Source organism: Oncorhynchus keta, chromosome 8, assembly GCF_023373465.1.
Source record: "Oncorhynchus keta strain PuntledgeMale-10-30-2019 chromosome 8, Oket_V2, whole genome shotgun sequence".
Lineage (NCBI taxonomy): Eukaryota > Metazoa > Chordata > Actinopteri > Salmoniformes > Salmonidae > Oncorhynchus > Oncorhynchus keta.
In genome coordinates this window covers 31,997,933-32,011,813 of record NC_068428.1, presented here as the reverse complement: position 1 = coordinate 32,011,813, position 13,881 = coordinate 31,997,933, and the positions used below count along the sequence as shown (strand labels likewise).

At 48.8% G+C, this 13,881-nt stretch overlaps 2 protein-coding genes and 1 long non-coding RNA gene across 13 annotated transcripts in view; 2 read left to right on the top strand and 1 right to left on the bottom strand.

The window, feature by feature from the left end:
* The window catches only part of LOC118387086 (frizzled-3-like), a 41,585-nt gene extending 40,019 nt beyond the window's left edge, over nucleotides 1–1,566 (top strand). Inside the window, exon 9 of the mRNA XM_035775238.2 lies at nucleotides 5–1,566. Within this exon, the coding sequence (XP_035631131.1) occupies nucleotides 5–263 (259 nt within the window). The 3' untranslated portion in view covers nucleotides 264–1,566. The remainder of the gene's footprint in view (nucleotides 1–4) is intronic.
* LOC118386628 (serine/threonine-protein kinase MRCK alpha-like) overlaps nucleotides 1,141–13,881 on the bottom strand; it is a 134,139-nt gene continuing 121,398 nt past the window's right edge. For 9 of the 11 annotated variants that reach the window (XM_052523987.1, XM_052523985.1, XM_052523986.1 and 6 more), the window contains 2 exons: nucleotides 10,688–10,762; nucleotides 1,141–4,415 (listed from right to left, as the gene is read on the bottom strand). In XM_052523987.1, coding sequence (XP_052379947.1) covers nucleotides 4,281–4,415; nucleotides 10,688–10,762 — 210 coding nt within the window. In that variant the 3' untranslated portion in view covers nucleotides 1,141–4,280. The remainder of the gene's footprint in view (nucleotides 4,416–10,687; nucleotides 10,763–13,881) is intronic. The other 2 variants (XM_052523992.1, XM_052523993.1) reach the window with 1 other exon arrangement.
* Nucleotides 11,205–13,420, top strand: LOC127931413 (uncharacterized). Its single transcript, XR_008141016.1, has 3 exons — nucleotides 11,205–11,370; nucleotides 12,583–12,944; nucleotides 12,981–13,420. It is a non-coding gene; the product is annotated as an uncharacterized LOC127931413 (long non-coding RNA).

Here is a 13,881-nt window from a genome sequence, read left to right as displayed (position 1 = left end):
TCAGGTACACGGCGTGTAGTTTCCACGGAGTCGAGGATCGCCTCCCCTACGACAGCATGCTCCACCTCAACGACCAATCAGGGTCCAGACACTGCAGCACCAACCGTCAGGACAGCATATCAAGGCACGGCTCCACCCAGCGCCTGGAGAGCAAATCGCAGCACAGCAGCATCAAGGACCTTAGCAACATCACCCAGGCCATTCAGAGCGCCCCCGGCAACGGAATCCACAGAGTCCTAAAGAAGAATGGAGCCACTGCCTGAACTTCCCCCTAAACACGACCCTGTAGCTAAAACCCACGCCATCCTTTAAAATACACAAGTGTCTATGCCTAGAGGTGGATGTTGATTTGGGACTGGGCATACTAGATCTTTGTGTGACAGTTTGAGAGTAAGGAGACTGTGGAAACAGGACATACTGCATGGTTGTTTGATAATCATACCTCAACATGTCCCCTCACTCAGCCTCACTAAACAGCACTGATAAATGAAGATAGCGGACATTGTAACATGGACCTGCACCAATAACACGGAAGAAACAATATTCTTGAATACAGAGTAGTCTCTCCAATGCTGTTTGTTCTTATCTATCGGCACATTCCACTACTCAGGGAGGGATGAATATAAGGATGTTAGAATCTAGATCGCTCCATTATTGGTCGCCAAAGCACTCTTTAAAAGTCAAGACTTTATTCTTATAGACCACATTGTTTACCTGTACGTGAACTATTGTAGACTGGTTCTACTTTGACACGTCTATTGTTTAATGTACTGCAAGTGAGGAGTAGGGCCAGGAGTCTGTCTGTCCTATTGATGAATGTGAAGTGAGAGGCTGTATTGTATAACAGCGGACTTACAAACTCCAGTCTCATAGGTAGAATATGATAGTGTTCTTTTCCCTCAGAATTAGAATCAGTTGTATTGTTCCTCTCCTATGAATTGTATAGATACATGTAATGCAATGTGAATAGATGTACATTTGTTTTTGTTTTTTTTTAATTGGGGAGGGAGGGTCATTTTTAATAAACTCTTCTCATGGGAAATCTGTAAGTGGATCTGTGCCCAAGCATGGAAGCCAAACCATGGTGAATCAGGCTATATGTCCCCTCCCAATGAAAGAAAGGAAATCAGGACACGAACATCAGTGAAGCCGTATTTGTAACAGCCCTCCGTTTTATTGAAATACATTGGAGTCAGGTTAATATAATGAGCTCTCTTAATGAGCCTGTTTCCATACATTATTTGTTTGACCTTACACCTTAAATATTTCTGTGCAAAAAGAATCTACATCACCTGTAGTGGGTATCCTCAGTAAAACTCCCCAACCGATCAAATAAAATGAAAAACTAATCCAAAACAAAAAAATGATTACATCTATAACATGCGAAACTGTACAAATTATTACAAAGCTATCCTAGAAAAAAAAGTAATGTGATATGAAAGAGCTAAATAATATAGAAGGAACTTAAGACCTCACTGAAATGCAAAGGCGTTTTCTTAAAAACAAATATGGTTAGTATGGTGGCACCTCAGCCTCAAACTACTGCCTTTCACCCCTCTTCTCATCCTCGATTCAAAACAACTTAGCTGAATTGTTCGACCCTTACACCTAGTCACAGCTAACCACACCGACTAAATTGAGCTCTTATTTCCCAAGTGTAGACTGTTCTGTCACACTCATTTTAATTGTTAGGATGAAAATAATCATTGGTCGTGACATTCCTGAGTTTTTTTTTTTAAAGAAGTGGGATGTACAATTTAAAGCCTGGTCTAAAATACTCAGACTAAGATATTTCCTCTTTCTCAGCAAATACATTCTACAGATAAGGTCCAGCAGATATGAATAGGGAGACTTGGTAGCTTAAAAGGAAATCTTGAGAGGAGAATAAGTTGAGACTGAGTAAAACCAGCTTAGCGAGACTGACTCTTCCAGGGAAATTCTTATTTTTCAACCTCAATATAAAATGGTTTTCAAAAACACGTGGCATGAGCAGGCTAGAGATACATGGCTGTGTTTGACAAGGGAACAGAATAGAATTGTGGTTTAGGGTTAAGATTTAGGACTCCAATGGCAGGAATTTGTGTGTCATCTTTTTCTACACTTAATAGGATAGCTGAAGATAACCTGCCATGTACACCACAACCGTCTTAAACAGAACGTCCATTTCAGCAGTAAGTAACAATTGTAATTCATTAAATGGTCTGTAACAGAAACAATTCCTCATTAGAAAATATTTATTTTCCAGAATGAGTCCCCTCTCCCTTCCTCTTCAGAGATAAGAGGCAGTTGATCTAAGCACATGACCAATGCTCAGAAACAATATAAAGTCTATTGTTTCCGTTCGACACAAATACGATCGACACCATTGTGGTGTGCATTAGGATTGGGGTCAATTCCATTTCAATTCAGGTAAGTAAACAGAAATTCCATCTCCGAGAGGCATTGAGGAGAATTACAATGGAACTTCAGTTGACCGAATTAAAATGTAATGGACCCCTGTTTTGGTCTACATGAAGGTGATTGCATTAGCAGACAGCAATACACAGATTACCAGTTGATAGTAAGAACGTAACAGAAATGACGCATTGGCCTTGTCACCCTAGAATTCTTTTACATTTTTAAACCTCCATTTTAGCCCAGCGGTGTCTGTTAATTCAAATCAACATCTCTTTACAATTGTATCGTCTCTTTTTTCCCCTAATCTATTGAAACATTCTGAAAAATAATGAAGACTCAAGATTCAAGTCATTCTTTTTTGGTTATAACAAGCTTTCCAAAATCTCTCTTAGAAGTAAAAGGAACATATTTGAGGTTCACAGGTCAGTACCACAGGGAATCACTATCAGTTTGGAAATATACATCCCCTCAACTGATCTAACTGTGGATCATAGTGGAAAGAGTGGAGGGGGAAACACCTGTGTGTCTAAGTGTGAATGCATCTGTGACTACTAGCTTAAAATAAATGCACATATTCACTCAACAGCAGGGGTCCATGTGACCCACAAGAGTTTCCTCAAACCCAAATCAAGATAACACTCGACAGTTTGTCTCATACATGAAATAAAAATAAGTTGTAAAAAAAAAATCTAAAAGCAATCATAAAAATAACTGTGGTTTAAAATGGCTTTCGTGTGAATATAACCCCAAATCATTCTCAAAAAATAAAAACGAATCCCAGATCTTCTCCCATCACGTATTTCCCTTATATATTATTCTCTACTTTTAACTTATGTACATTGTTGTGATGGGAATCAGCTTTTTGTAATTGGTCGGTGGTTGGTCTATTACTGTACTTACGGTACTAGGTCTACACTACACAGATAATGGTCCCAGTTCAGTGGATGAGGTCAATGGCCATGTCATAAGGAAGTGGCAGAAGGAGCTGTGATGTCATCATAGAACGTTCGGTCTGCTTCTAAACGCTGCTGTCCCTAAGAATTCTAGAACATGAAGCACGTGAGGTCAGGGGTCAACCTAGAGTTAAAATACCCCTCATCATAGTTGTATTTTTTGCACTGCTTTACTGTTGCTTTTCACTGATGGTACAAACAAATGAAGTCACTGCACATATTTCACTTTCATGAGAAAAATAAAAATCATTGCTTTTTTTTTGTGAGCCTTGTATTGTCAATGGAATGCCCCCTCTTCTTCTGATATTAACTACCGTTCTGGAAAAAAGCAAATAAGAGGAAACATCCTCTGTGAAACATCCTGTTCTGATTAATAAATAAAAGGTGGTCCCCCCAAACCCAAAGGCTGCTATGTACACGTATCAAATGATCTGTTATTGTTCCATATTCATCCTCCTCTTCTTGTCGCTACTTGAGGTTTGTGTCTCTTTACAGGAGTTGCCAATTACATGGGGAGATACTCAACATGGGGCTAGTAGTGCTGTAATCAAAAGTACTTTCAATTAAACTTAGCGCTTTGCTTATTCTAGCTATCAGCTACAAAGCAGATGGAAGGATGTGTCAATTTTCATTCCTATTAAGTATGTCCCCTTCAAAAAAACACACAGGCGTCCACACAAACATTTGCAAGCACGCACGCGCACACACTCATACACGCATTAACTAACATATCTTCTCCTAGTATTTCCTTCTTGGTCAAACACTTCCTTTCCCTGTGTTTGTTTGTAGATCTCAGTTCCAGTCAAAGGTGAAGTAAGTGGGAGGGGCCTGTGGCAGCAGGTGCAGTTCCGTGGGCAGGGGATAGGCGGAGCCAGGGGAGGGGGGGGGCCCAGTGAGGGTCAGGGATTGCAGCGGTGTGCTGTCTGTCACTCATGTGTCCCAGCCGGTCATGCGGTCTGTGCTCTCCAGAGAGAGGGACTTGGTCTTGTGGGGTGAGGCCGGACTGGGGGGACTGCTGAATGTAGAACTGTTGGACGCCGTGGAGTGACGGGGTGAGTCAGAATCCTGGAGAGAGAAAGGGAATAGGAGAAGAGGGACAGGGACAGAGAGAGAGGCACTTAGATGTCATACTCTTCTCACAGCTAACCACAGAACAGGCTAGGGTCACGTTCAGTAGGCATGCAATGCTGTGAAACACAGGAAGGGATACATTTACATTTAAGATACTACCTGAACTTGTCTGAGAAAAAGAAGGCCAATAGTTTATCGTTTAAAAAATGTTTTCTCCCATTTCTCTCATGCCAACTGAACACAACTGATCCCTCCAATGAGTTCCAGTAGATCGAGGCTGGTCAACAAGTCCTCAGGGACCTGTGTGTGTGTGTGTCTGCTGATGTGGACATGGTGACATCACTTCATATCACATGGAGCGCTAGGCAACAAGGACTTAAAGCACTAGAAATCTTCCACATCAACAGACAATGAGCAGCTCGATTGACCGGAAGTGACTGGCTGGAGCAAAGCGCCTACATGAGGTCCGGTCTGCTGTCTACGACTACAGTACTCAGCAGTCAGTGGCAGGGCCATTACATTCCAGCCCATCTCAAAACACACCTGGTTCAAATAATCAACACATCCAGTGCCTTCAGAAAGTATTCAGACCCCTTCACTGTAACTACATTTTGTTACGTTACAGCCTTATTCTAAAATGTATTCCATTGTTTTTCCCCCTCATCAATCTACACACAATACCCCCAAATGACAAAGCAAAAAACAAGTTTAGAATTTCTTGCTAATTTATTTAAAGAAAAACTGAAATATCACATTAACATAAGTATTCAGACCCTTTACTCAGTACTTTGTTGAAGCACCTTTGGCAGCGATAAACAGTTTTTTTTATTGAAAGTTTATTAAACTAGGCAAGTCAGTTAAGAACCCATTCTTATTTTACAATGACGGCCTACCCTGGCCAAACCCTCCCCTAAACCGGATGACGCTGGGCCAATTGTGCGCCGCCCTATGAGACTCCTGATTACGGTCGGTTGGCACACCGCCCGGGATCAAACCAGGGTCTGTAGTGACGCCTCTAGCACTCAGATGCAGTGCCTTAGACCGCTGCACCACTCGGTAGTCTTACAGCATCGAGTTTTCTTGGGAATGACGCTACGAGCTTGGCACATCTGTATTTGGGGAGTTTCTCCCATTCTTCTCTGCAGATCCTCTCAAGCTCTGTCAGGTTGGATGGGGACCATTGCTGCACAGCTATTTTCAGGTCTCTCCAGAAATGTTCGATTGAGTTCAAGTCCGGCTCTGGCTGGGCCACTCAAGGACATTGAGACTTGTCATGAAGCTACTCCTGTGTTCTCTTGGCTGTGTGCTTAGCGTCATTGTCCTGTTGAAAGATGAAACTTCGCCCCCATTCTGAGGTCCTGAGGGCTCTGGAGCAGGTTTTTGTCAAGGATCTTGCTGTACTTTGCTCCATTCATCTTTGCCTCGATCCTGACTAGTCCCCCAGTCCCTGCCTCTGAAAAAACATCCCCACAGCATGATGCTGTCACCACCATGCTTCACTGTAGGGATAGTGCCAGGTTTCTTCAAGATGTGACACTTGGCATTCAGGCCAAAAACTTTCATCTTGGTTTCATCAGCCCAGAGAATATTGTTTCTCATGGTCTGAGAGTCTTTAGGTTCCTTTTGGACAACTCCAAGCTGGCTGTCACGTGCCTTTTACTGAGGAGTGGCTTCCGTCTGGCCACTCTACCATAAAGGCCTGATTGGTGGAGTGCTGCAGAGATGGTTGTCCTTCTCGAAGGCTCTGTCAGAGTGACCATCATGCTCTTGGTCACCTCCCTGACCAAGGCCCTTCTCCCCCGATTGCTCAGTTTGGCCGGGCTGCCAGCTCTAGGAAGAGTTTGGTGGTTCCAAACTTCTTCCATTTAAGAATGATGGAGGCCACTTTGTTCTTGGACACCTTCAATGCTCTAAACATTTTTTGGTACCCTTCCCCAGATCTGTGCCGACACAATCCTATCTCTGAGCTCTAGACAATTCCTTCTACCTCATGGCTTGGTTTTTGCTCTGACATGCACTGTCAACTGTTGGACCTTATATAGACAGGATTGTGCCTTTCCAAATCACGTCCAATTAATTTAATTTACCACAGATGGACTCCAATCAAGTTGTAGAAACATCTCAAGGATGATCAATGAAAACAGGATGCACCTGAGCTCAATTTCGATTCTCATAGCAAAGGGTCTGAATACTTATTTAAATAAGGTATTTGTTTTTTAATTTTAATAATTTGCAAACATTTATAAAAACCTGTTTTTGCTTTGTTATTATGGGGTATTGTGTGTAGATTGATGAAAAAATATATTTAATACATTTTAGAATAAGGCTGTAATGTAACAAAGTCAAGGGATCTGAATACTTTCCGAAGGCACTGTACCACTGGTCTTGAAGCTATACCACAATTAGTTTAGCACGATTGTGTGTGTGTGTGTGTGTGTGTGTGTGTGTTAGTGCTGAGGTGGAACAAAAGCCTGTTGGTCCTCCAAAATGATATGCCATGCCTACTATAGTACAGTGTAATGTCGTGGACAGCATTGAGACACGAGTTAGGGAAACCAGGTTTGAGAGTGTCTCCCTAGTAGGGTTTCAAAACTCCAGTAACTTTCCAAATTGACAGGTTTTCCAGAAATGTCCTGCTCATTTCATCCTGATTCCGGAAATCTTCCAACTAGGATATCTGGAAAACCTGGCAATTTTAGGATAGTGAAGGGAATTTTTTCAACACTTTAAGGGAGGTAGAGTGATGGAGTTGTTTCTCACAGAGGAAACAGTTGTTTCACAAACAATGTTTCACTTCTATGGCTATTTCTACAGTAGGCTTCGGCTGTGGGCGCAACAACTGTCCACAGGTACCATAATGGCCTATGAGAGAGGAGAGCCACAGTATCCATAGGATATTCCTGATAATCAGTCAGAACATACACTAATGGTTATGGTTGGATTTCCACAGGGTTAGTTTAGGGGGTAGGCCACAGGGTTAGTATAGGGGGTAGGCCACAGGGTTGGTATAGGGGGTAGGCCACAGGGTTGGTATAGGGGGTAGGCCACAGGGTTGGTATAGGGGGTAGGCCACAGGGTTGGTATAGGGGGTAGGCCACAGGGTTGGTATAGGGGGTAGGCCACAGGGTTGGTATAGGGGGTAGGCCACAGGGTTGGTATAGGGGGTAGGCCACAGGGTTGGTATAGGGGGTAGGCCACAGGGTTGGTATAGGGGGTAGGCCACAGGGTTGGTAGGGGTAGGCCACAGGGTTGGGGGTAGGCCACAGGGTAGTATAGGGGGTAGGCCACAGGGTTAGTATAGGGGGTAGGCCACAGGGTTAGTATAGGGGGTAGGCCACAGGGTTAGTGTTAGGGGCTAGGCCACAGGGTTAGTGTTAGGGGATAGGCCACAGGGTTAGTGTTAGGGGATAGGCCACAGGGTTAGTGTTAGGGGATAGGCCACAGGGTTAGTGTTAGGGGATAGGCCACAGGGTTAGTGTTAGGGGATAGGCCACAGGGTTAGTAGGGGGTAGGCCACAGGGTTAGTATAGGGGGTAGGCCACAGGGTTAGTGGGGTAGGCCACAGGGTTAGTATAGGGGGTAGGCCACAGGGTTAGTATAGGGGGTAGGCCACAGGGTTAGTATAGGGGTAGGCCACAGGGTTAGGGGTAGGCCACAGGGTTAGTAGGGGTAGGCCACAGGGTTAGTGTAGGCCAGGGTAGGCCACAGGGTTAGTGGGGTAGTGTAGGGGTAGGCCACAGGGTTAGTGTTAGGCCACAGGGTTAGTGTTAGGGGTAGGCCACAGGGTTAGTATAGGGGTAGGGGTTAGTGCCACAGGGTTAGTATAGGGGGTAGGCCACAGGGTTAGTGTAGGGGTAGGCCACAGGGTTAGTGTAAGGGGTAGGCCACAGGGTTAGTGTAAGGGGTAGGCCACAGGGTTAGTGTTAGGGGTAGGCCATAGGGTTAGTGTAGGGGGTAGGCCACAGGGTTAGTGTTAGGGGTAGACCACAGGGTTAGTGTAGGGGTAGGCCACAGGGTTAGTATAGGGGTAGGCCACAGGGTTAGTTAGGGGGTAGGCCACAGGGTTAGTGTAAGGGGGTAGGCCACAGGGTTAGTTAGGGTCAGGGGGGTTAGTGTTAGGGGTAGGCCACAGGGTTAGTGTAGGGTAGGCCACAGGTTAGTATAGGGGTAGGCCACAGGGTTAGTTAGGGGTAGGCCACAGGGTTAGTGTTAGGGGGTAGGCCACATGGTTAGTGTAGGGGGTAGGCCACAGGGTTAGTGTAAGGGGTAGGCCACAGGGTTAGTATAAGGGGTAGGCCACAGAGTTAGGGTCAGGGGAAGGCCACAGAGTTAGGGTCAGGGGAAGGCCACAGAGTTAGGGTCAGGGGAAGGCCACAGAGTTAGGGTCAGGGGAAGGCCACAGAGTTAGGGTCAGGGGAAGGCCACAGAGTTAGGGTCAGGGGAAGGCCACAGAGTTAGGGTCAGGGGAAGGCCACAGAGTTAGGGTCAGGGGAAGGCCACAGGGTTAGGGTCAGGGGAAGGCCACAGGGTTAGGGTCAGGGGAAGGCCACAGGGTTAGTGTAAGGGGTAGGACACAGGGTTAGTGTAAGGGGTAGGCCACAGGGGTAGGGGCAGGCCACATGGTTAGTATAAAGGGTAGGCCACAGAGTTAGGGTTAGGGGAAGGCCACAGGGTTAGTATAAGGGGTAGGCCACAGAGTTAGGGTTAGGGGAAGGCCACAGGGTTAGTATAAGGGGTAGGCCACAGAGTTAGGGGAAGGCCACCGGGTTAGTATAAGGGGAAGGTCACAGAGTTAGGGTCAGGGGAAGGCCACAGGGTTAGGGGCAGGCCACAGGGTTAGTATAAGGGGTAGGCCACAGAGTTAGGGTTAGGGGAAGGCCACAGGGTTAGGGTCAGGGGAAGGCCACAGGGTTAGGGTCAGGGGAAGGCCACAGGGTTAGGGGAAGGCCACAGGGTTAGGGTCAGGGGAAGGCCACAGGGTTAGTATAAGGGGAAGGCCACAGGGTTAGTATAAGGGGAAGGCCACAGGGTTAGTGTAAGGGGTAGGCCACAGGGTTAGTGTAAGGGGTAGGCCACAGGGGTAGGGGCAGGGTTAGTATAAGGGGAAGGCCGCAGGGTTAGTATAAGGGGAAGGCCACAGGGTTAGTGTAAGGGGTAGGCCACAGGGTTAGTGTAAGGGGTAGGCCACAGGGTTAGTGTAAGGGGTAGGCCACAGGGTTAGGGTTAGGGGAAGGCCACAGGGTTAGTATAAGGGGTAGGCCACAGAGTTAGGGGAAGGTCACAGAGTTAGGGTCAGGGGAAGGCCACAGGGTTAGGGGCAGGCCACAGGGTTAGTATAAGGGGAAGGCCACAGGGTTAGTATAAGGGGTAGGCCACAGAGTTCGGGTTAGGGGCAGGCCACAGGGTTAGTATAAGGGGTAGGCCACAGAGTTAGGGTTAGGCCACAGAGTTAGGGTTAGGGGAAGGCCACAGGGTTAGTATAAGGGGTAGGCCACAGAGTTAGGGTTAGGGGCAGGCCACAGGGTTAGTATAAGGGGTAGGCCACAGAGTTAGGGTTAGGGGTAGGCCACAGAGTTAGGGGAAGGCCACAGGGTTAGTATAAGGGGTAGGCCACAGAGTTGGGGTCAGGGGAAGGCCACAGGGTTAGTGTAAGGGGAAGGCCAGAGGGTTAGGTCCCAGGGTTAGGTCCCAGGGTTCAGGGTTAGGGTTAAGTCCCAGGGTTAGGGTTAGGTCCCAGGGTTAGGGTTAGGTCCCAGGGTTAGGTCCCAGGGTTAGGGTTAGGTCCCAGGGTTAGGGTTAGGTCCCAGGGTTAGGTCCCAGGGTTAGGGTTAGGTCCCAGGGTTAGGTCCCAGGGTTAGGTCCAGGGTTAGGGTTAGGTCCCAGGGTTAGGTCCCAGGGTTAGGGTTAGGTCCCAGGGTTAGGGTTAGGTCCCAGGGTTAGGCCACAGGGGGAGAATATGGAAACAGACAAAACATGCAGGGTCGAGGATGGTGACACACTATTCTGAAAACCAATTCAGGAACCTAAGAGCGGAGCCACACTAGAGCAGGCCAGGGGAGAGGGGGACGAGCAACAACCCTCTAGCCAGAGACAAGGGGGGGGGGCAGGGCATCTGTGACATGGCCATCAGATGCTGAAATGGTGCAGTGGACAGGAGGGGGACTGATGGTGGCTTTGGGGCAAAGCTTCACGACTGTGTGTGTGTGTGTGTGGTTGAGGATACAGTGTGTCTGGGTTGGTTGTATGTGTATGGGTGCTGACATTACCTTCATCTTACTAAGCAGGGTCCTTAAAGCCCTTTTCAGATCAGGGGTCTTCTCCGATGGTGAGACCGCCTGCCACTGGAGAGGTAAGAGTTACAGACTCAGCGGCCCAGCCCAGAGAACAACATGCTGGGGCTGTGGGGAGCGTAGAGGAGAGGGCTGGGGGGGAGTGAGATGGGGGCAGGCACAAATCACAATGGAGCCAGCCAGGTATGAGGAACAGTGGGGGTGGTACAGTAGACAGTCAGCCAGGTCTGAGGGAGGGTGGTACAGTAGACAGTCAGCCAGGTCTGAAGGAGGGTGGTACAGTAGACAGTCAGCCAGGTCTGAGGGAGGGTGGTACAGTAGACAGTCAGCCAGGTCTGAAGGAGGGGGGGTACGGTAGACAGTCAGCCAGGTCTGAGGGAGGGTGGTACAGTAGACAGTCGGCCAGGTCTGAGGGAGGGTGGTACAGTAGACAGTCAGCCAGGTCTGAAGGAGGGGGTACGGTAGACAGTCAGCCAGGTCTGAAGGAGGGGGGGTACGGTAGACAGTCAGCCAGGTCTGAGGGAGGGTGGTACAGTAGACAGTCAGCCAGGTCTGAGGGAGGGTGGTACAGTAGACAGTCAGCCAGGTCTGAGGGAGGGTGGTACAGTAGACAGTCAGCCAGGTCTGAAGGAGGGGTGGTACGGTAGACAGTCAGCCAGGTCTGAAGGAGGGTGGTACGGTAGACAGTCAGCCAGGTCTGAAGGAGGGGTGGAACAGTAGACAGTCAGCCAGGTCTGAGGGAGGGTGGTACTGTAGACAGTCAGCCAGGTCTGAAGGAGGGGGGGGTACGGTAGACAGTCAGCCAGGTCTGAAGGAGGGGGGGTACGGTAGACAGTCAGCCAGGTCTGAGGGAGGGTGGTACGGTAGACAGTCAGCCAGGTCTGAAGGAGGGGGGTACGGTAGACAGTCAGCCAGGTCTGAGGGAGGGTGGTACAGTAGACAGTCAGCCAGGTCTGAGGGAGGGTGGTACGGTAGACAGTCAGCCAGGTATGAGGAACAGTGGGGGTGGTACAGTAGACAGTCAGCCAGGTCTGAGGGAGGGTGGTACAGTAGACAGTCAGCCAGGTCTGAAGGAGGGGTGGTACGGTAGACAGTCAGCCAGGTCTGAAGGAGGGTGGTACAGTAGACAGTCAGCCAGGTCTGAGGGAGGGTGGTACAGTGGACAGTCAGCCAGGTCTGAGGGAGGGTGGTACAGTAGACAGTCAGCCAGGTCTGAGGGAGGGTGGTACAGTAGACAGTCAGCCAGGTCTGAAGGAGGGGGGGGTACGGTAGACAGTCAGCCAGGTCTGAGGGAGGGTGGTACAGTAGACAGTCAGCCAGGTCTGAGGGAGGGTGGTACAGTAGACAGTCAGCCAGGTCTGAGGGAGGGTGGTACAGTAGACAGTCAGCCAGGTCTGAAGGAGGGGTGGTAAGGTAGACAGTCAGCCAGGTCTGAAGGAGGGTGGTACGGTAGACAGTCAGCCAGGTCTGAAGGAGGGGTGGAACAGTAGACAGTCAGCCAGGTCTGAGGGAGGGTGGTACTGTAGACAGTCAGCCAGGTCTGAAGGAGGGGGGTACGGTAGACAGTCAGCCAGGTCTGAAGGAGGGGGGGTACGGTAGACAGTCAGCCAGGTCTGAGGGAGGGTGGTACGGTAGACAGTCAGCCAGGTCTGAAGGAGGGGGGGTACGGTAGACAGTCAGCCAGGTCTGAGGGAGGGTGGTACAGTAGACAGTCAGCCAGGTCTGAGGGAGGGTGGTACGGTAGACAGTCAGCCAGGTATGAGGAACAGTGGGGGTGGTACAGTAGACAGTCAGCCAGGTCTGAGGGAGGGTGGTACAGTAGACAGTCAGCCAGGTCTGAAGGAGGGGTGGTACAGTAGACAGTCAGCCAGGTCTGAAGGAGGGTGGTACAGTAGACAGTCAGCCAGGTCTGAGGGAGGGTGGTACAGTAGACAGTCAGCCAGGTCTGAGGGAGGGTGGTACTGTAGACAGTCAGCCAGGTCTGAAGGAGGGGGGGTACGGTAGACAGTCAGCCAGGTCTGAGGGAGGGTGGTACAGTAGACAGTCAGCCAGGTCTGAGGGAGGGTGGTACAGTCGACAGTCAGCCAGGTCTGAGGGAGGGTGGTACAGTAGACAGTCAGCCAGGTCTGAGGGAGGGTGGTACGGTAGACAGTCAGCCAGGTCTGAGGGAGGGGTGGTACAGTAGACAGTCAGCCAGGTCTGAGGGAGGGTGGTACAGTCGACAGTCAGCCAGGTCTGAGGGAGGGTGGTACGGTAGACAGTCAGCCAGGTCTGAAGGAGGGGGGGGTACGGTCGACAGTCAGCCAGGTCTGAGGGAGGGGGTTGGTATGGTAGACAGCCAGGCCAGAAGAGGGAGCCAAAGGCAGGATGGTTAGCTAAGGCTAGAATCACTGTTGGAGGATGGCTAGATGCTTGAGGTAAAAATGGCTCTTAATCACAGATCTAGGACCAGATTATTATACGCCAAATCTAACCTGAACCATTAGGAGGATGAAGAACTATCTGACCCTGAATCCGTAGTTAAGGGTGAATTATAGATACATCTGGCTGGGTGGGTGGTTGAGGCTGCAGGTGGGAGAGGAGAGGCCATGTGCAGGGTAGCCTAGTGGTTAGAGCGTTGGACTAGGAACCGGAAGGGTGCAAATTCAAACCCCCGAGCTGACAAGGTACTAATCTCTACTAACCCACTGTTCCCAGGCCGTCATTAAATAAGAATTTGTTCTTAACTGACTTGCCTGGTTAAATAAAGGTAAAATAAAAAAATAAAAAATAAAAACCATAGGGGGTGGCTGGGGTCAGGATTGGGTAGGGTAGGGGGCTGATTGAGTTCCCTGTGAGGGGCTGTGATGGGGATAGCATGCTGGTGCCAAGAACCAATCGGATTGAGGAAGGGATGGGATGAGGCGAGAGGCACGAGAACACGGAGGCTGGGTGGTGGATGTGGTGGTGGCAGAGTTATGGGGAACACTTTGATATGTATATGTTTGATATATTCTATATTATAGGTAGAGTATTTTTACTCTCTGTGTATTGATATGGCACCATTTCTCACCTGAGTGATCCGTGTCATATTTAGAGCAACTGTGCTCAAATGATTCATTAAACGTTATTTCAGACCCATCCATTTAACTATCACAACCAAAATACAACTCAGAACACTACGAGATATG